General features: G+C 43.6%; 1 protein-coding gene across 1 annotated transcript in view; it reads right to left on the bottom strand.

Moving 5' to 3' along the window:
* Nucleotides 1-3,196: 3,196 nt before the first annotated feature.
* The window catches only part of EMSY (EMSY transcriptional repressor, BRCA2 interacting), a gene marked incomplete in the record, with an annotated part of 97,812 nt that continues 78,057 nt past the window's right edge, over nucleotides 3,197-22,951 (bottom strand). The window contains 2 exon segments of the mRNA XM_077451430.1: nucleotides 3,197-9,072; nucleotides 12,057-12,593. Of these exon segments, the coding sequence (XP_077307556.1) occupies nucleotides 8,881-9,072; nucleotides 12,057-12,593 (729 nt within the window).

Consider the following 22,951-nt stretch of genomic DNA (forward strand, 5'->3'; position numbering starts at 1 on the left):
AAGCACGCTTAAAAGGAGAAATGTTTGAACAATTTCTTTGCTGATAAAAGAACTTTTCCCATTAGAGATCCTTTGGAGGTATTTATCCAGATCGTCTCCAAATAGCCGTTCACCATGAAGGGGGAACTGGCCAAGAGTTTTTTTACACGGTGCTTCAGCTGACCAATTTTCAGCCACAGAACTCTGGGAGAATGCACTAGTCCAAGCATAAGCCATGAGGTTTGAATGATAGAATCTTTTCATAGCATCTACTGTAAAAACATAGTCCGTCTGATACACTAGCCCATTGCTGGGCCTGCTGATCAGGCAGAATCTTAAAGCGGAGGTCCACCCTAAAGTGGACCTTCCGCTCATCGGAACCCTCCCCCCCTCCGGTGCCACAATCGGCACCTTTCAAGGGGGGAGGGGGGTGCAGTTACCTGGATAATCCAGGTAACTGCACCCACTTCCGGGACAGCTCTCTGCGGAAAGGGGCGTAACTTGCGCCCCTTTCCGCAAGAGCCCGCCCCTTCCCGCAAGTGCCCCGCTGCCTGCTGGGAAACACACAGCTCCCAGAGGCAGCGGGGAGCGTCCTTATTGCGCAGCGCAATTCGCGCATGCGCAGTAGGGAACCGGGAAATGAAGCCGAAAGGCTCCATTTCCTGATTCCCATACCCAAGATGGCGGCGGCAGGACCCGACAGATGACCTAGGGATCGGCTTCGGGTGCCGACATCGCGGGCGCGCTGGACAGGTAAGTGTCACTATTTTAAAAGTCAGCAGCTGCAGTATTTGTAGCTGCTGGCTTTTAAAAAAAAAAAAAAAACGCGGAGTCCCGGTGGACTCCCGCTTTAAGTATCTCCACAAACTGTTCCTAATGGACTGAGATACACCAATTGCCGCAAGAACCTGCTGCGCTACTGAATTTGATAGACATATTGCTTTTGGAAAGAAGTTCCAACTTTTTATCTGTTGGATCCTGTAACATTAGCGCATTATCCACCGGACACGTGAGACTCTTGTTCACTGAGGCAATTGCACCATCCATTGCTGGAACTCCCATTTCTTATAGAAATCCTCATCCATATGATAACTGGAGAATTTCTAAAGGAGGATAATATTGTTTATCCGGATGTTCCCATTCAGAATACATAAGCTTTTTTTAGCCATGAATGAATGGGAGAGGCATCCCCAGACGGGGGAGGTTTAAATGATCCCAAACCAGAGGTGGGTTTCATCAAGAGCCTGAGCAGGCAGCAAAAAAAAAGAAAAAAAGAAAAAAGAGGTTTGAACCAAACTAGTAAGACAGTGCACAAGCAACCTGTCTTATGATGCTACTCCCTCTATATTAGGATCCCCAGAAGAGGATATATTAGTATCTTCCAAATCTTTTGGAAGATCTTCCTGATCTTCCGCCCCTTGCACCTCAATAAGAGGGTCCTGAGCACTGGATGGGGATCTGCTATGTTTAGACCCACTATGGAGAGATATAATAGCATCAACCATTTCCAAATTACAAATGGTAGAAGAGAAAAAAAAAAAAAAAAAAAAAAAAACTTCTGTGCGATATATACAGGGACTGAAGCGTCTAGTGCAGCTGCAACAGTCTCCCCCGATGGCTCAATCTGACCAGCCGCATCACTCTCAGGAGGAGGATGACAATAAAGTGGACTTAGTTTATTGTGAAACCATTGACCCCTTCAGATGAGTTCCTGGTCCCTTTTCCACTCATAGCCTGAAGCACAAAGGCCGAGGCATTACCAAAAAGAATGTACACTGCTAGGTTATAGTTCAGAGCTATAAGCTGCTATTATTACTTTACCAGGCTAGGTATTAATATGTCAAAGGAAAAAATGCCTGTGTCACCAACCTGAAGTAAGCCAATCTCCTGCTCATGTGTCCTTCCATGGCCAGCAGCAGCTACACACACACAGTAATTTAAAAACTTCCTCCACATGTGGCCTGCATCTGAAGCCATTAGCCACCCCACCACCCCCCCCCCCCCATTCTTTCAAAAGAAAGCGTTAAAGTGTTTTCCCGCACGAGCAGCGGACTTCAGGCGCCTTGTAAACAGCTGACAAAAACGACCGCTGAGTGGCCGCGTGGTCTGTCTTTTTTTTTCTTTTTTTACAAAAAGGAAAATTCTTTTGGCATATAGGTCCCCCGAAGGGGAAGATGCCAACATTGGGGGTGCAGGAGGAGAACCAGTCCCAACTTTCTTACCAGAGGCTCTGCTTGTTGTGGTCGGAGGAGAGGAGGATTCCAGAATCAGGCGGTGAGTGCTCAATACAGCCCCCAGTGGTGACACATAGACATGACAACATTATAACTTAAAAGGAGAAATTCGTAAGAAAATCTTCACTTACCTTTCCTCGCTGCAGAGTTATCCGAGATAAACCCAATCTTTACCCTTCACGGTGGGCTCCGAAACCTTCAGGAACAGGGGAACCTAGAGGTTATCTACAATCCTGGACCTGCAACAGCACCCTGCCAGTAAAAACTTTATGGCCTTACTACCAAAAAGTACTGGATCTCAGGGTCCAGCTCTCTAAAAAGAGAAGCGTTCGCAAGCAAAATTTGTTTCTTCGGACACGAGGCCCGGGTACCATTCCTTTAGCCCATGAAAGGACAGCATGGCTAGCCCCAGCAAGGATTGCTCTCAGTGGCGCTCAGCACAGCACATCTTTACTCATGACCAACACCTTAGACACTGGCGAAAAAAAACTGAGGACTCCCAGTAGTGGGAGGGGTTATATAGGGAGTGCATTTCTTGCCTTAGGGCGTGCCAGTGTCCATCACCTATCAGTGGCCCTATAACCCACATATCAAGTACTATGGCTCTGTGTCCCCTGATGTATGAAAAGAAAAAGGATATAAATTTTGTTTGGGTACAACATCGTACGACCGCGCAATTGTCTGCTAAAGCAGCGCAGTGCCGAATTGCAGAAAACGTTCCAGTCAGGAAGGGGGTAAAATCTTCAGGGGCTGAAGTGGTTAAGCACCTGATTAGAGCCTGAGGCGCTAACAGGCTTTTAAAAATAGGGTGGGCTCGAAGTGCTTCCCGCCACTCGGGGTGGGGGTGGTCATTTGCTGCCACCACCCCCAGCGCCCCCCCCAAAAAAAAACCCAAGCACTATTTATGGCCAGTCACTATTGGTGCATATTTACAAATGTAGCAACACAAGTATATAATGCATGTATGACACAAAGCTCATTGATTTGTCATGAAACCGTTCTTTATACATTCTGTACAAAACAATTGGAAAAAAAAAAGGCATTTCTATGTACACACTTACACATGTTAAAAACAGAATTAAATACAACACCTGCTACAAGATATATATATTTATATATAACTGTTTCCTTTTGGTAGTCAGTAAAAGTCTTTAAAGGTCCTTGAAATGTGCAACTGACATATTAAAGGAAATGGATCTCATACGTCTATCTGCGATGGATTTACGTTTCAGCACCAACTTATATCATCCAGAGAAGGAGAAAATAAAAAAATAAAAATCAGTACATAGTCTGAAAACAAGAAGCATTGGCCACACTAAAAACGTACCCTAGAAGTGAAAGTGGGTTTCTGCTATTTTAGTATTTAGGCGGCATGCACGCACCCCTCTGACCGCTAGACATCTTGGATGAAAAAAAAAAAAAAAAGCGGCTAAAGTGCTACTAAACCCAGGACTCTGCATTCACTATATCTGGTCCCCCACAGTACACAGAACATGGAAATTCAATTATTTTAGGAAATATAAACTGCTAAATACCTTTTCTCATCAGCAGTCTTATGACTTCTATCAGTGTCTGGTTAAATCTTACAGGAGGAGGAGTTTTCATTTCCCCCTGACTGTCCTATCAGGCTGCAGGACCCCTGACCCTCTGTCTTGACAGTGCTGATTGGCTCTGTGCTGACCACACCCTCCCCAGAAAAAAAAAACTCTAGCAATACACACCAAACTGAGCATGTACAGCTTGTCCCCAAGGCTCTGTTCTAGCAGATGGATCGGGGACTGTGGAAGAAGGGGAGGATCAGAGAAGACAGTATCAAAACAGCCTTTTTTTTTTACACAATGCAGAGGATTAACCCTTAAGGTTCCAGAGAAAGTATAACAAGCATGCTTTACTGCACATACAGACTGATTTTACTGTTGTGGGTTTAGTAACACTTCAAAACGTGGTACAAGCCACATAGTGCACACTTGTTTAGGCGCTTGAGTGTTAATGCTTTCTATTGGCCAGAATATTAATTTATTCTGGCCATTGGAATGCACTGACGCTCAAACGCTAGACGCGTCTACCATTTTTTAATATTTTTTTTGCTTTTCTCCTTAACTTGCCTTTAGCGTTTTATTTTTTCAGAATGTAAACGCTCCTCTTGTAATATGACTAAACACATGGACACATATGCTTAAAAAGAGGTGTTAACAGGCGAATAAAAAAAAAAAAAATAATAAAAAAAGGGGAAGAAGAAAAGCCAAATGCCTGTAAGAGGGCTTTCACACTGTGCCACCCCGGGTGTTGGTGGTAAAGCGGCGCTATTTTTAGCACCGCTTTACCGTCATTTCGGCCGTTAGCAGGGCGGTTTTAGCTTAAAAAAACCCGGTGCTACGGACAATACACCTGCCATTGCTGTAGGTCATTTTCACTCCTCCAGAAGCCTGCCTAAAAAAAATAAAAATAATAAACTGTCATAGCTAGCGTTCCCCTGTTCTTTTTTGTTGCTACGCCGCTTCGGCCGATGCGCCCGGCGTTGATGGTCACGTCCACCGGCACAAGAGCGCGCGCTCTCTCGGATTCAAACACTGTGCACGTTTCTGAGCTCAGATCTACAACCATGAGAGAGAGCATGCGCATGCGTAGGGTCTGAATGTGGCAGAGACTGCTCTTTTGTAACGGGGAAGCAAGGATTTTTTATTTTTTTTTGCAAAGGTGAACAAATCTCCTCTACAATGTATTTCTTAGAAAATATATAAATACTTTTTCATTACTTTTTTTTTTTTTTTGTTCGACACAAGAGGCGTTTCACATTGTTGAGTTCCCATCCGGTTTGTTTATGCAAAGGATGAAAAGGTGACAGTAACAGGCATTCTGGTCTGTGGAGTGAAATTGGAGAGGTAGGGGGGCTTCAATTCTTATAGGTTATGCTACAGCTTGTTCATTTTGAGTTGGGTGCTGGGGAATATTTGTATAGTTCCTTCTACCTGTTGATCTTGAGCAGAACATTTCCAAACAATGTGCTAGAGAAGATACAGACCCATTCCTTTTCCTATCTCCAAAACATGGGGGGGGGGGTGTGTTCTCTAGACCACAAAGAGCAGGACTGACAAACCTGCTTGGGATTTCAGTGCAGCAGGGGTGGTGTTGTCAGACTTCTGGCATAAGCCAAGAGTATTTTTTTTTTTTTGCACTCATTTCTTAAAGAGACAAAATATGTTGAAATGTGCAGAGACTTAAAGCGGTAGCAAACTTCCTTTACTGACTTTTAGGTAAGCCTATAATAAGACTTACCTATAGGTAGTGCAAATATCTCCTAAACGTGCATCAATTAGGAGAGATTTACATTACATGCAGCCAGTGAAATCACTGGCGCATGCGCGCTGAAGGAACGGCCACCCGTGCCGTTTCTTGCAGAGCCCTGTGCCGTGAACGGCGGCTCCCGCACGCATGCCAGAAGACTGGCGACGATGGGAGCCCCTGCAGTGCTGGAACAGCTTAGTTTTAAGGCAAGGTTCACATAATGTGCTAGTATGTGATGCATACTAGCACATTATGACTTTACCTTGCAGGGAAAAATATATAAAATCGTCCAGCGATATACAACCACTTTAATTTACAAAGCGAACATACTAGAATATGGCCGCACACCGAAGACATCTTGCTCCAACACTGTTTAATCAATAAGCAGAACACACTGAAAACTCCCACCAGAAGTTGCACACTAATGCATTTCACCTAAGAGGGCTTAAGGCTTGATTCACACTAACGTGTTTTTTGATGCATTTTGCAGAAATGCAGGGAAATTTTTTTAACATGGGTTCCTATGGAACATGTTCACATCAATGCATTTTTGTGCCTCTGCGTTTTTGGAAAGGGTCGGGGACAAAACGCGGTAAAAACGCGTGTCTAAAAACAAGACAAGCACCGCAAAAATGCTCAAAAGCAACATGCATAGATGTGAATCGAGCCTAAAGGGATATTCAAGGCAATTTTTTTTTTTTTAATAAGATGTCATACTTACCTGCTCTGTGTAGTGGTTTTGCACAGAGCAGCCCAAATCATGTTCTTCTTGGGTCCCCTGTGGGTGTTCCTGTCCCCTCCCTTCTGCCGAGTAGTTATGGGGCACCCAAGCAGGCTCGCTCCCGACCCACTGTTCTACATGACCATTCGCACATAATCACAGCTAGAGAAGGAATGGTCAAGTCGTGGCTAACAGCAGTAGGGGCCAATGGCTCCCACTACTGTCTCAACCAATGAGGAGGGAGAGTCCCCGGAGAGCCCATCGCTGGATTGTGACAGGGCGAACATAAGTATTGGGGGGGGGGGGGGTGGCTGCTGCACAGAGGTTTTTTTACCTTCATGTGTAGAATGCATGAAGGTAAAAATCCTTGAGCCTTTAGAACCACGTTAATCTCGAAGTTTAGCCTTGTGACAGTGAAATTAGAGCACAACTACCGGTGGGATGGGGTGTGTGATGTCAGTTGATCAAACTGTGTTGGAGCAAGAAGTCATTGCTGTGTGGATGTTTCATTGGACTGGAGTGAGGTGGAGAGTGAGCGCACTTCTGGGTTGTGATCGCCAAACACTAGGATATGGATTTTTTTTTTTTTTTTTTAAATAAAGACAGCTATTTTCAGCTTAGTCCACATGTGTCAAACACAAGGCCCACAGGCTGAACGCAGCCCATCAGGCCATTTTAATGTGGCCCCTGCGCCACGCCCACAGTTTTGACACCCCCCCCCCCCCCCATCTAAGCAGTTGGCAGCAGAGAGGAGCACAGGACATCTCCTCGAGAACTTTTCCCCCCTCCTCAGCAGTCGGCAGCAGAGGACAGAACTCCTCCTACAGATCCTGCTTCTCTCTGCAGTCGCAGCACCCTCTTGTCCCTACCCACCCCCCTCCCACCCCCGTTCTGAGCATTCAGCAGACTCCAGTCCTCCTCCAGACCCTGCACTTTCTACTTTCTAGCTACAACCCCCGCTTCTTCTTCCCGCCAAGCAGCACAAAGTAAGGGGGTGTACTGTGATGTAAAGAAGGTGGGGGATTCTTGACATCTGATGGTGGAGGAGGCTCTTAACATTTGATGCAAGGGAGGTGGGGGTAATCTGGACAGCTAGTCTTAGAGATGCAACCGGCCCTTTGAGGGCAAGCCTAATGCTGATGGGCACATCTTTGCCTAAAGCTTCACCCACTGTACCTCATGCAATGTAGGATATGCTGCGCATGTGCTTTTTTGATTTTGCTCCGACAAACACTAAGGCTAAGTTTACAAAAGCATCAAAAGCAGATGTACCATGTACGCATTTGAAGCTTCATGAACGTCTGTCAAAATGGTGTGCATCGCAGCGCCCATAGTTGTCCACACACGTGTGTCGCAGACATGAATAATTTGTAAGGCTTTGCCGCTCCCCGAACACTTCGCTCGATGTCAATGTAAACACTCAACTGCAAACGTGCTACAAACGCCGTTACGGCGTTTACAACGCATTTGAGATGAGTTTAGAAAGCGTTAGTAGACGAGATTATAGAAAAATCCATACAATAAAAAGCCAAACACAGAGGTGGCGTCTGGCAAGCGTATTTTTTAAACGTCTGCGTAAAAAAACAAAAAACGCTCCATTAACACGTCTTAACGCATTAGGTACATTAATGGGCACGTCAAAACGAGCACCAAGTCCTGCTGTATATCCCGACACTTGATTAGCTGTCCAGGTATGGCTACCTAACCATAGATGGATTTAAAATGTCTTAAAACTCAACCGCCTAACAAAACCCATGAGCAATTTTTGTAATTTTTTTTTGTCTCCAAAAATTTGTATCAACATTGGCAATTTTTTTTTTTTTTTTTTTGCAATCAGTATAATTTACATTGGTTTTTGGTTTCCACTCCCAAGATCTATACTTATTGGCCAACATCTTGCAGACCAAATTATAGTCAACGTAAAAACTCAGCAGAAACGAGCGACCATACCAAAGTGCAGAGCACTCCTGCTATGTCACCTGTTCTGTGAGAATCAATAAGCTGCATTTTCCCAACTGATAGTATGACCCATAAGTCCCATGTCCAAGTAACAGGTGCTCTCTAAAAAGAAAAAAAAAAGAAAACATATGATAAAAGTTCACTTCAAATAACCAAATCTTAATCATAGTGTGCATGTGAAAGCTGAATGCAGAATTTCCTTTTCTGCTTCCACCCAAAAAAAATAAAAAATTTAATTACAAAATAAAATGCATCTTTTCGGATGTCTAAAGAATGACTTCTGAATTCCATCCAAGTCGAAAACGCCTGGCTCCTAGACTTTCAATGTTTTAATGTTCTTAATAAAAAAAAAAAAAAAAAAAAAAAAAAAAAAAAGAACTTCATGGGGAAAAATGGACCTGTAAATATTTCCAAGATTTGAAGACTCCATGTCCACGAAGAACCTTGCACAAGGTCAACACCATTGACAATGCTCTTGCGACTTAAATTACGAATACTGTGCTCATAAACGAAATGGATGATTGTAGGTTATAAATTACATCAGTACCATACAGGACACTGGAGAGAGAGAGAGCGCGCAATTCTGAAAATCCATGTTTTTTTTTTTAAGACGCAAGATCTAAAAACTCCACAATAAGTTCCCATCTGAAAAAAATCCTGGTGGCCACCTTGCTGAAAGACCATTCCAAGTTCTCCGGACTGCTATGCATGTTCTAAATTTATTGAAGGCTTACACTGTGTCCTGTCATCACTGGTAATGTCACTGTCGTTAATAATGACAGCGTCATCGTCTCCCAGCTGCTGGCTGGTGAAATTGTTCAGCTCTAGAAGTCCACTGGGTTCCACCACCACGTTGGAGCTTGGGTGACAAGCGATGGGATACTGAGGGATGGTCTGGAAATAGGAAGAGAAAAAAACAAAAAAAAAAAAAAAAACACAATTTCATATATTTAGCATAGTTGTACACAGTCATTTCATTTTTCAGGCTAAAGACTTGTGGCATGCTAAAATATACATATCTGTATTGATCAGATCCACCATTCAACCCACTTCCTCTGAGCCCAAGGCGTTAAGGCTCCACCCCGCGCTCTGGTCTCACAAGAGAATGCTGCAGAGAGTGGAGTCCTGTCACTTAATGGCAACAAGCTATGGAACATTTAGGATCCTCCCAGGGCCACAGGAAGAAGAGGGATAAGAAAACCTATTATAGAAGAGAGTGATCGCTCTCATTTTTTATAAAATATATATATATATATATATATATATATATATATATATATATATATAAATATAAAAAACACACATACGTAGGTATGTATATATATATTTTATTTTGACGGTACAGTGCTGGCTGGCTCTCCAAGGGGGTGGGGGTGCAGCAAGAGCCCAAAGCTGGAATTTATACTCCCTGCACCCCCACTCTTTTTTTTGTGCGCCACATAATATCCTGCTATAAAAAAAAGATGTTCGTGCTTGACCTTCACTTTACTGTAATGGTCAAATACAAACTTTTAAAAAAAATATAGAGTCGTGTGCTGATGAATTTTTGGTCTGGATAGCTAGATGTAAAAAAAAAAAAAAAAAAGTTATGGTGAAGACTGCAGTAATTATACAAAATATACAATATACAAAATATATTCTCGTAAAAAAAAAAAAAAAGTAGTGTATTTACAATGAGAATATATTTTCTTTATCTACTGCAGTCTACCTCAACCTGTGTTTTTTTTTTTTGTTTTATTTTGTTTTTTTACATCTAGATAGGTCAAGTACAAAACATTTTTTAAATAGTATATAAAAATAAAAAACAGGTTAAGGTAAAGACTGCAGTAAATAAACAAAATATATACTCATTGTAAATACACTATACTTTTTTTGTGTGTATTTACGAGAATATATATATATATTTTATTACTGTAACCTGTTTTTTTTTACATCTAGATATCCAGACCAAAAATTGATAAGCATATAACTATTTTTTTTAAATTTTGTATTTGACCATTACAGTAAAGTGAAGTACAAACATTTTTTTAAATAGTCAATCAAAAGGGGTTTAGAATAATTTCTAAGCTCGACCAAGATCATAGGATATTATATGGCACACAAAAAAAAAAAAAGGAAGAAGAGAAAGTCCAGCCCCGAATTCTGCTTTAAAGGGTCCATACACACTAGGTACTGCATGTGAATCGCAAAGGATGGCGCTGTGCATTCCTGTGCTGTATGATTTCAGCTCCATTCATTTTGAATGGGCTGAAATCGCACTGCACCAAAACTAGAGTATGCACTACTTTTGGAAATGCACTACAACTGGACCGATAGTACATTTGTACCAGTGCAGGCAAACGCACTGCATTTGGGAAGACCTTAAGCATCAGTCAGGTTTTTATTTCTCTCCCTTCCTATCTCTGTGACACTTGTATAAGAAATGGGGTAGTGTTGATCGCCAGGAGGGGAAGGCACAGACTGCAATAAAAGCAAAAAGTTCTGATAGTTCTCTACTTAAACAGGTTTTCTGTGTCTTTATTGAAAAGACTTCCAATCACTTCTTGTTCTGATGGGAAATAAAGACAAATCTCCCCACTAGGAACACAGTATGTAGCTGGACATCCAAGTGGTTATGCCAGGAAAATACCTGTAGCTGCAGGCATCATCGCAGTATCGTTTTGTGGAGCCGACGGTCCTCTCTTGTAAAAAGCGATCCTAGTGGCTAACCAGCCGCTGGATTGCTTATACAAGCAGCTGGAGGGGGCGCTGCTTTACTGGGATCTCTCATCTCACCAGGAGTCTGCCTAGTGACATGACAGAGATCACGGCTCCCTGCCATCAGGAACAGTGATCGCTGTCAAGTGAGTGGTAGCCCATGCCCCACCCCCCAGTTAGAATCACTCCCTAGGACACGATTAACCCCTTGATCACCCCCTATTGTTTAACCCCTTCCCTGCCAGTGACATTTACACAGTAATCAGCGCATCTTTATAGCGCTGATCGCTGTATAAATGACAATGGTCCCAAAATAGTGTCAAAAGCTTCTGATGTGTCTGCCATAATGTCGCAGTCACAATAAAAATCACAGATGGCTATTACTAATAAAAAAATATATATATAATAATAAAAATGGCATAAATATATCCCCTATTTTGTAGATGCTATAACTTTTGCGCAAACCAATCAATATACGCTTATTGCCATTTTTATTTTTTTTAACCAAAAATATGTAGAGGAATATGTATAGGCCTAAACTGAGAAAGAAATTCGTTTTTTTTATATATTTTTTGGGGATATTCATTATAGCTAAAAGTGAAAAAATAGTTTTTTTCAAAATTTTCGTTCTTTTTTGATTATAGTGCAAAAAATTGAAAAAAAAAAACAAAAAAAAAAAAACAAAAAAAAAAAAAAAAAAAAACGCAGAGGTGATCTAATACAACAAAAAGAAAGCTCTATCTGTGGGAAAAAAAGGACGCCAATTTTGTTTGACAAATGCATGTTCGTGCGACGTTGCACCTAGTTAAAGCGACGAAGTGCCGAATGGCAAAAAGTGAAGGAAGGGGGTAAAATCTTCCGTGGCTGAAGTGGTAAAAAAAAATAAAAAAAAAATAAAAAGGGGTGAACAAAAGGTGAATTTCGCCTTTAATGCCATCTATGGACATTTTTTAACAATTTTATTAGGCTTTGGATGTCTCTGAAGGACATTTGTTAATGCATAGATTTGACTTTAGATATTTGCGCTGCACGGTTTTATCTTTATTAGTAAAGTAAATAGTAAAAACTATTTAAAGTTAAATGAAACCTGGAGATAAGCTTTAAAACAGAAATTTATTTGCGTTATTAAATCCGTGCAGCTTTTTTTTTTTTTGCTACAAAAATGAACCAAGTTGCTTCACCTGAATGATGATTTCAGAAGGAATTTCTTCCGTCCTTTTTGGTGGCACATTCTGGATCTGTATTATCTGGCTGGCCACAGGAACATCCACTTTCCTCGTCAGCGGGGGTGGCGGTGGCAGGGGGACAGGAAGTGCAGTAGAAGTGGTTGCTGTAATTATTGGGGCGGGGAAACATTTAGGCAGGGGAGGTACTGTAGAAGTCACTGTGCTTGGGGCAGACAGCCTTTGCACCTGGGGTGGTATAGCTGCCTCGGTTAACACTGGCATGGGTTTAATAATTGGGGCTGCTTTGCTTGGGGTGTCCACGATCATAGGTTCCACGTTGGTCTCTATATCCGCTTCCATCATCGACATCTTCAGAATGTCGGCTACAGAAGCCTTTTCCGACAACGGCAAAGCAGGAAGGAGACTGGCCATTGCTGGTGTAAGTTTAGGCAGGCATTCGCTGACAGTTGCCTTGGATACAGTGGGGGGCTGATGTCCTTCGAAAGTGATTTTAGTGACTGCAGATCCCTGAGATACCACTGGCTGGGTCACCTACAAGAGATATAAAAATATAGTAAAAGAAAAAAAAAAAAAACACTAGATTTAAAATGAGAATATATTATATATATATATATATATATAAATTCAGTGTAGCTTCCAGGTATTCTGTTTTGCATGGCGCCTTATGCCGTATACACACGACCGGACTTTGACAGCAAAGGTCCGACGGAGCGAATCCGCCGGACAATTCGATTGCGTGTGGGCTTCATCGGACCTTTGCTGTCTAAAAATCAGACAGACTTTAGATTTAGAACATGTTTCAAATCTTTCCGACGGACTCGAGTCCGGTCGTAAAATCCGTTAGTCTGTATGCCAGTCCGACGGACAAAAAAAAAAAAAATCGATGCTAGGGCAGCTATTGGCTACTGGCTATGAACTTCCTTATTCTAGTCCGGTCGTACGCCATCACGTTCAAATCCGTCGGACTTTGGTGTGATAGTGTGTGGCCAAGTCCGTTCCTTCAGAAAGTCCGTTGGAACTCCGCCGAAGTCAGACTGTCGGACCTAGTCTGCCGGAAAGTCCGGTCGTGTATACACGCCATTACCGAGCTTGTTGATACATGCGGCCAGGGGTGGGGTTAGTAAATCCAGGTGGTTGAGGCATGGTTTTACTGCCCCTTGACTGCTTGCCTGAACATATGGCTGCTCACAGATGTACACAAGTCACGGCAAAACCAAAATTGTGTCAGTTTCGGCGGGTGTTGCTGACATTTAAAGCAACGAATGCAGTTCTATAGGACCACCCTGAAATTAAAGTGTGATAGTGCAGTCTTTAAAAAGGGGTTAAAGTGGAATCCCCCCCCCCCAAAAAAAAGGGTTAAAGTGGAATATGCCCAAAACCCAAAAATTTGATATATTGCAGGACAATTATTAGATTGTACAGATTAGTGATGGCTGCATTAAGTTTTCTTCTTTTTAGGCCCCCCCCCCCTGTTGTCCCTTGGTGATCTGGCCAATAACACACCTCCTGTATTAGCGTGTCCCCACTCTGGATGAAGGAGCACAGGGGGCAGCATTGTCAGTCTTGGGGGGAGGGGAGTGTTAGATGTACTAGCAGATCCATGCAACATTTTAAAATCTTTATTAATCTTCCTTTAGAACGGGGGTCTCCAAACTATGGCCCTCCAGAGTTTTATAATGCCTCATGGGACATGTAGTTCCGCAACAGCTGGGGAGTCGTAGTTTGGAGATACCTGCTTTAGAACAAAAAGACGTTATAAGACAACATTCAAAACCACATTTAAATAGAACATTCCTAGAGAGTGTACAAACTACAAAACATTTGGAATACCCCATTGATATACATACAAGTCCAAGATTCTCTCCATCCCCCAGTTCCTCCTATCACAAATACCCATTCCTTCAATCTCCAACTGATAGACCCACTACAAATACACACCCTCTTTATTGACCATACAAAACCATGAGCACCTAAAAATTGTGAATTATTTATTAATGAACTGTTACCCTAATTCCACCCCAATTCCTGTGTTCCTTTACAAGGATAGAGTAGTGTAAATATGGCTAAATATTTAGTGAAGAAAGAAAAGAAAAAAAAAGGGGGGGGGGGCTGGAGAGGCGGTGGGGAGAGAGAGCCCATGAGAGAGTGAAGGCAGAACCCCCCTGAACCCCCCCCCCCCCCCCCGCACCTAGTGAGAACGCTGTGGAGCCCGTGACTTTCAGGAGTTTGGGGTGAATCACCATCCAAAAAAAAAAAAAAAAGCTTAAATATTATGGAAAACATTTTGAAAAGCTGGAGAGGCTCTTTTCTTTTCCTTTCCCTCCCTATAAGTTGCGATTTCTAAGAAATACTAGGACTAATGCCGCGTACACACGTAGCTGACTATCCGGCGGACTTAGTCTGGCGGACTTCCCGCCAGACTGTCCGTCCGACTTTCCGAATAGGCTACTTGCCCACACACGGCACTTTTTCAGCGGACTAAGTCCGCCGTACTTTTGAAATGAACGGACTCGCCCACACACGCGGAGGAAAGTCCGCTCATTTCGAGCGCGTCTCCAGGTAGGCGGGGCCCGCGAAGGAGACGTCGCTGGCCCCGTCACCTGGTATGGACTTAAAGGGGAACCCCAACGCTGGAGAAAAAAAATCGGCGTGGGGGTCCCCCCAGGTCCACATCAGACCCTAGTCCGAGCACGCTACCCGGCCTGCCAGGAAAGGGGGGGGGCGAGCGAGCATCCGGTGATGTCCCTATATAAGTCGCCGCGCGTCCGGTCCCCGTCATTGTGAGCGGAGGGAACGACGAGTCAACATCTGAAGAGAAGGAGAGGAAGAGAAGAACAGAAGGCGGCGGCGACGACAGCGGCAACAAAACTGTCACCGCCTGTAAAAGAGCTATAAGAAGGCGCGGTGGCCCGGCAGAAGAACCGAAGAGGGGGACAAGACCCCCGAAGTCGGAAGAAGAGTGCGGCGGCGAGGAAGAAAGCCGGGCTCCTCCGCTAGCAAAAGAGCTAGCAGAAGATAGCGGAGGAGTCCGGCGAGAAGACCCCCGAAGACGGTAGACCCCCGGAGCTGTGCAATAAACTATTTTTACCCTGTGTTGTGTTTTTTTTGTACTTTTTTTCACAGGTGAATGGGTAGGGGTGCATTGTACCCCATACTCATTCACATAGGGTGGGGGGCCGGTATCCGGAGGCCCCCTTATTAAAGGGGGCTCCCGGATTCCGATAAACCCCCCGCCCGCAGACCCCGACAACCAACGGCCAGGGTTGTCGGGAAGAGGCCCTTGTCCTCATCAACATGGGGACAAGGTGCTTTGGGGTGGGGGGGGGGGCGCGCGGCCCCCCCTTCCCCAAGGCACCCCCCATGTTGAGGGCACGCTGCCTGGTACGGTTCAGGAGGGGGGGGGGGGGGGCGCTCGCTCGTCTCCCCCTTTCCTGGCCAGCCGGGTAGCGTGCTCGGACAAGGGTCTGATGTGGACCTGGGGGGGGCCCCCACACTGATTTTTTCGGTATTGGGGTTCCCCTTTAAGTCCATACCAGGTGGCGGGGCCAGCGACGCATCCTTCGCGGGCCCCGCCTACCTGGAGACGTGCTCAAAATGAGCGGACTTTTCTCTGGGCAGGAAAAGTCCGTTCATTTCTAAAGTACGGCGGACTGGCATACGCACGGCCGGATTGTCCGCCGAAACGCAAGTCCGGCGGGAAGATTGGAGTGCAAAAACTACTAAGTCCGCCGTACTTTCGGGTAAAAAAAGTATGCCGGAGGCTACACACGGGGGGATTGTCAGGCGGAGTTGAGTTTGCCGGACTTTTCCACCCGATTGTTTGATCGTGTGTACACGGCATAAGGGAGTTTTGGAATGAAGATTCAGTCTGAATAGTGCTGAGAAGTTCCATACTGATTTTTTTTTTTTTTTTTTTTATCTTTACATCCAATTACCAGACGATTATCCTATATCCTGTATGCATAGGAGTAGGTAGTACCATCTGTATGTATATTAGAAAGAAATTTCTATCTATAAATACATAAGGAGACTAGTGCTTTGGAAAATTAATTGGAGTCGGACATCCATCTGATACAATCAGGCAACATTCCCTGCACTTTATTCGCAATATTCCCCCCCCCCCCCACCGCACTTTGGCACTTTAGATACATACAATTAGGACTGACTCACTTTTAGAATTTTTTTTTTAATAGCACTTTTTGCACCTCATCTGTGTTTAGCTTTTTTTTGTGGGGTTTATTTTATTTTTTTGTGTGTGGGGGGTTTTTTTTTTTTGGTGCGTTTTTTTTTCTGGAAAATAGTTCACATATTTTTCTGCATATTTATTTACTTACACTTGAATTGATATATAATTGGTATATCATTTTTTCAACTTGCACATTTATTTAAATAATTGTATATTTATTTCCATAAATTATTTGCACAATAGGTTGCACACTGCCTAAAACGTATGTTTTTTTTTTTTTTTTTTCTGTAATTTGCATACAAGTAGTGTATAAGGGGTTACTAGAAAGCATAATATTAGTGGAAAGACAGGGCGAGTGAATATAAAATATATAGCAATATAACACGTAATTAAAATTTTAAAGAGGGGGCGAGTTTGTGGGAGGGAACAATGGTGAGGAGGGGAGTAAAAGCTAATCAAACAGAGTGGGAAAGGGAATTCTATAAAAACATACACGGTGCAGGATAAAGGTGAATCAAAGGCTACAGGAAGTGGAAAGGGTAGAGAAAAAATATTCCCTTCTTTAGAAGGGCAAGAGAATAAAAATTCCGCCGCAGAGGAAGAAAAACCTCCACAGAAAAATCAGAAAAAACACCACCACCAGCAACAAAAGATGGAAAAAGGGAAAGAAAAGGAAATAGAAAAGGAAGGAGATCATTCTCAATCTTGCCCTACCAACCAGGATATGGCAGAGATGATGTCACACTTAGAATGTATGATCAAAGATGAACTGAATGCAACCAGAGCGGATATTCAGAATGTAATAAAAAGGGTAGAAGAATCTGACGTACAGTTAGATGAACAAAAAAAATATCATGGAACTGCGTGAGAACGTGGAACTGGATTGGATAGAAAATGAGGAATATTCGATATAAGCTGGAGGATCAAGAAAACAGGAACATACGAAACAATTTAAGGATCCGTGGATTGCCAGAATCCGTGAAAAGTAATGACCTAGAATCTGTGGCCCGTGAAGTGTTCAACCATATATTGAAAAAAAAAAAGAAGCATCATCTCCTATAGTCTTTGACAAAATACATAGAATACAAAAGACAATGAAGTCATCATCTGAGATAGCAAGACTTGTATTAGCGAGATTCTCCCAATAAGAAATAAAACAAGTTCAGCATGACACGAGAAGTACTGAAACTATTGAATATGATGGAGCTACGTTACTTATTTTTTCTGATCTGTCACAGGAGACACTAGCTCACAGGAGAGCCCTGAAACCCCTGATAAATCAATTACAAGAGAAAACATTTTTATAGATGGGGATTTCCAGCTCGTTTGATAGCCAAAAACCAAAGAGTCTCAGCTACCTTGCAATTTCCAGAAGACCTGAAAGAATTTTGCAGTAAATTGGACCTGCCATGCATTAAGAAAATATAATATAATATAAAATTATATCAGTCATGGAATAGAATATAGAGGCCTCTTAGTAAAAAAGGAATGAGAAAGGTAAAATAAGGAATAGGTTTTCAGGTAGGGACAGGATAGGCTGCTGTGAAACAGTCTCACTTGGGGAGTGAGGGCACGGAGGACCTGGCGGTGCCCGTATGTGCCCCTGGGACCACACCCAAATGGGGGAAGAGGCCCGGGGGCCCCATGCAGGCATTTACAGCCCCCCCAAGGGAGGTCCAACCAGGCACTAGCCTGGGAGGATATAACATTGATATTCAATGTAAGGAGGGGTGGGAGGAGGGTTGTGTAGAGGGGTGTTTGTGTGGGTGAGAACTGGAGGGGAAAGGTTATGTTTTGTTATGTTGGCTATTGTGTGGTACACTGAATGGATCATCCTTGGAAAAAGGAAAGAAGTCTTTCTTTTTAAACCGCAGCTATACGCTCTTGCTTGTATATATCTAACCCTTTGGAAAATAGTTCCTCTGAAGATAGTCACATATAATGTTAAATAGTCCCAGCAAGAGGTATCAAATATTGCAGGAACTGAAAAGCTGGTCATCAAATATTGTCTTTTTGCAGGAGACCCATTTCAAATGGTCATCCAGTGCTGGATTGAACTATAAAAATTATCCAACCTGGTTCCATCGATATTCCCCTAATGAGAGATCTAAAGGGATAGCAATAGGATTCGATAGAAATACCCCTTTTGTTCGGATTCCGAAAGGAGGCATTTATTTATTAAGGGCTCCTTGTTTAATTAATTAAACATATACATTAGTTAATATTTACTGCCCTAATACCCACCCGTCTTTTTTTTTAGAAAAGTATTGAATAAATTGGAAAAACTTCAGGGGGGGGGGTTATTAATGACAGGAGATCTCAATTATGTATTCGATCCAGATCTGGATTCCCAACCTCTCTTTCTCTACGCTCAGAAGGAAAATATCTTAAGGTAGTCAAACGAAAACTACATTAGCAGCAACTAGCGGAGGCATGGGGAATTCTACACTCTAGGGGGAGGGACTGTACATATAATTCTCAGGTACACTCCTACTCAAGAATGGATTAAATTTTCCTGGACCATCAGCTTCTAGAAGAGCTACTGAAAGGTAGAAGTGAAATCAATAACCCTCTCAGATCACGCCCCTGTCATGGCTAGCATGAACTTAAGAGGACATACCGGATAGGCAAAGATCCTGGAGATTAGATGAATCTCTCTTATATGATCACAATATATTTGAGGCTTTAGAAATAGATCTGAATTTGTTTTTTTAAAGAAAACAATGTAGAGAATATTGTGTCAACTGTATTGTGGGAAACCCATAAAGCAGGCATGTCCAAAGTCCGGCCCGCGGGCCAATTGGGGCCCGTGGTCCGGTTTTGAACGGCCCGCCTGGTCTTTCTCAATTTATTGTGCTGCGGGATCAGGGCTGTCAGATCAGCCGATCCCCGGCACTGTGAGAAGCTCCGTGAGCTTCAAAAGTGAAAGTAAAGTGCAGAGGATTGTGCTGTGCTCTCTGCTTCCCCCTACAGTGCAGTACCCGGCTGAATGAGGAAGCTGCAAAAGGTACTGTACTACAAGCTAGATTAGTGTTAAAAAGGCCTTTATTCATGTGTGTGTATGTCTGTATTTGTGTGCATGTATGTCTGTATATGTGTCTGTATGTGTGTGTGTGTGTGTGCACATGTGTCTGTATGTGTGTGTGTGTGTGTGCACATGTGTCTGTATGTGTGTGTGTGTGTGTGCACATGTGTCTGTATGTGTGTGTGTGTGTGCACATGTGTCTGTATGTGTGTGTGTGTGTGTGTGTGCACATGTGTCTGTATGTGTGTGTGTGTGCACATGTGTCTGTATGTGTGTGTGTGTGTGTGTGTGCACATGTGTCTGTATGTGTGTGTGTGTGTGTGTGTGTGCGCACATGTGTCTGTGTGTGTGTGTGTGTGTGTGTGCACATGTGTCTGTGTGTGTGTGTGTGTGTGTGCACATGTGTCTGTGTGTGTGTGTGTGCACATGTGTCTGTATGTGTGTGTGTGTGTGTGCACATGTGTCTGTATGTGTGTGTGTGTGTGCACATGTGTCTGTATGCGTGTGTGTGTGTGTGTGCACATGTGTTTGTATGTGTGTGTGTGCACATGTGTTTGTATGTGTGTGTGTGTGTGTGCACATGTGTCTGTATGTGTGTGTGTGTGTGCGCACATGTGTCTGTATGTGTGTGTGTGTGTGTGTGTGTGTGCACATGTGTCTGTATGTGTGTGTGCACATGTGTCTGTATGTGTGTGTGCACATGTGTCTGTATGTGTGTGTGCACATGTGTCTGTATGTGTGTGTGCACATGTGTCTGTATGTGTGTGTGCACATGTGTCTGTATGTGTGTGTGTGTGTGTGCACATGTGTCTGTATGTGTGTGTGTGCACATGTGTCTGTATGTGTGTGTGCACACGTGTCTGTATGTGTGTGTGTGTGTGTGTGCACACGTGTCTGTATGTGTGTGTGTGTGTGTGTGCACATGTGTCTGTATGTGTGTGTGTGTGTGTGCACATGTGTCTGTATGTGTGTGTGTGTGTGTGCGCACATGTGTCTGTGTGTGTGCACATGTGCCTGTGTGTGTGCACATGTGCCTGTGCACATGTGTCTGTGTGTATGTGAACATGTGTATGTATGTAGGTGTGTGTGCACACGTGTCTGTCTGTGTGTGCACACGTGTCTGTCTGTGTGTGCACACGTGTCTGTCTGTGTGTGCACACGTGTCTGTCTGTGTGTGCACACGTGTCTGTCTGTGTGTGCACACGTGTCTGTCTGTGTGTGCACACGTGTCTGTCTGTGTGTGTGCGTGTGTGCACACGTGTCTGTCTGTGTGTGTGCGTGTGTGCACACGTGTCTGTGTGTGTGTGTGTGTGTGTGTGCACACGTGTCTGTATGTGTGTGTGCACATGTGTGTGTGTGTGTGTGTGTGTGTGCACATGTGTCTGTGTGTGTGCACATGTGTGCACATGTGCCTGTGTCTGTGCACATGTGCCTGTGTACATGTGCCTGTGTCTGTGCACATGTGTCTGTGTGTGTGTGTCTGTGCACATGTGTCTGTGTGTGTGTGTGTGTCTGTGCACATGTGTCTGTGTGTGTGTGTGTGTATGTGAACATGTGTCTGTGTGTGTGTGTGTGTATGTGAACATGTGTCTGTGTGTAGGTGTGTGTGAACATGTGTCTGTGTGTAGGTGTGTGTGAACATGTGTCTGTGTGTAGGTGTGTGTGCACACGTGTCTGTCTGTGTGTGCACACGTGTCTCTGTGTGTGCACACGTGTCTGTCTGTGTGTGCACACGTGTCTGTCTGTGTGTGCACACGTGTCTGTCTGTGTGTGTGCGCGTGTGTGCACATGTGTCTGTATGTGTGAGTGTGTGCGCACATGTGTCTGTGTGTGTGTGCGCACATGTGTCTGTGTGTGTGTGCGCACATGTGTCTGTGTGCGCGTGCGCACATGTGTCTGTGTGTGTGTGCGCACATGTGTCTGTGTGTGTGTGCGCACATGTGTCTGCGCACATGTGTCTGTGTGTGTGTGCGCACATGTGTCTGTGTGTGTGTGCACGTGTGTCTGTGTGCACGCACATGTGTCTGTGTGTGTGTGCACGTGTGTCTGTGTGCACATGTGTCTGTGTGTGTGTGCACATGTCTGTATGTATGTATGTGTGTGTGCACATGTGTCTGTATGTGTGTGTGCACATGTGTCTGTATGGGTATGTCTGTATGTGTGTGCATTTATGTCTGTATGTATGTGTGTGTGCACATGTGTCAGTATGTATGTCTGTGTGTGTGTGTATGTGTATGTGTGTGTCTGTATATATGTCTGTATGTACGTGTGTGTGCATGTGTGTCTGTATGTATTTCTGTATGTGTCTGTAAGTATGTGTATGTGTATGCATGAGTCTGTATGTGTGTGTGTGTATGTGTATGTATGTGTGTGTGCACATGTGTCTGTATGCATGTCTGTATGTGGGTGCATATATGTCTGTATGTATGTGCATGCATGTGTCTGTATGTATGTGTCTGTCTATGTATGTGTGTGCTGCGTGCATTTGTCTGTATGTGTGCCTGCATTTGTGTGCTTGTGTCTGTGTGTATGTTACTTTTAATCCGGACCCCCCTCCCCCCATTCTTATACCATCAAAACTGCTTTTGTAGGGCTTGTGGGTGATATTAGCCAGGACTCCTGCTCCTCTGAAAAGCAATCCATACACAGATCTCTTTGCAGAGGCATTTGAATGGCGGTAAAGAGGCATTATGTTGCCTCCTCACCACCTGTTTTAAGCCCGTAAATGCAACATCTGTGTGGCTGTGTACTGTGTGTAGGGCAGCCCATTAATTTCAATGGACTTCCCTACTCACAAAAATGCAGGGAAAGAAGTTCCCGAGCTTTTTTTTTTTTATTGCACTGCACCAAAAGCACCCTACATTTTCCAATGTGTGGGGTACCATTAAGAATTAACGGTGCCCCCTAAAGTGCAGAGCATTAGTCTGTGTGTTGGGAACGAGCGCGACAAAGGAAAGAGAATTCTTGTTGGGCCGTGTATTAGTGCTCGGATGGACACACTTAGACCGAATTTTCAATGGTTCAAAGAATGTCAGGCAAAATGGTCGGCCCTCGCGCATGTTCAGTTCATCAAATCTGGCCCTCTTTGAAAAAAGTTTGGACACCCCTGCCATAAAGTATTTATTAGAGGGAAATGAATAGAAGAAGGGGCTAAGAGAAAGAAAATATGGATAGCGCAAAAACAACTGGAAATCCAGGAGCTGGAGCGGTTACACAATAAGTGTAAAATAATGGTTGAATTAACAGGAAAGCGGGAGGCATTGAGGGATTTGCTGAAACAGGATACAAGACAAGTATTTCTGAAGTCAACTGAAAGGCAATATAAATTTGGTAATAATCATGGGAGACTATTGGCGGGGGAAATTAAACCTAGACAGAATCTGAATTATTGGGAAATAAAGTGAAACTGCGCCAAAATATAAAAAGAACAAAGATAAATACAACTGCTGCTCCCCTGAAATAGTGGCGGGCTCCTATCGACATGTGAAAAAGGTTAAGGGTAAGGGACGGTGTGGTTAGTAATGATCATTAGCTAATAATTAATCCCATAACAGTTATGGGAAAATTTAAAATGAAATCACAAATGATACGAGTGCTATTTCAGATTGTCCACCTGGACAAAAAATTATATGAATCAAAGTCCCAACATAAATGCAAAAAAATCATAAAAAGACAGAT

This window comes from Lithobates pipiens, unplaced genomic scaffold (assembly GCF_037356315.1).
Source record: "Lithobates pipiens isolate NorthernLeopardFrog02 unplaced genomic scaffold, aLitPip1_a1.2 Scaffold_23, whole genome shotgun sequence".
Classification (NCBI taxonomy): Eukaryota; Metazoa; Chordata; class Amphibia; order Anura; family Ranidae; genus Lithobates; species Lithobates pipiens.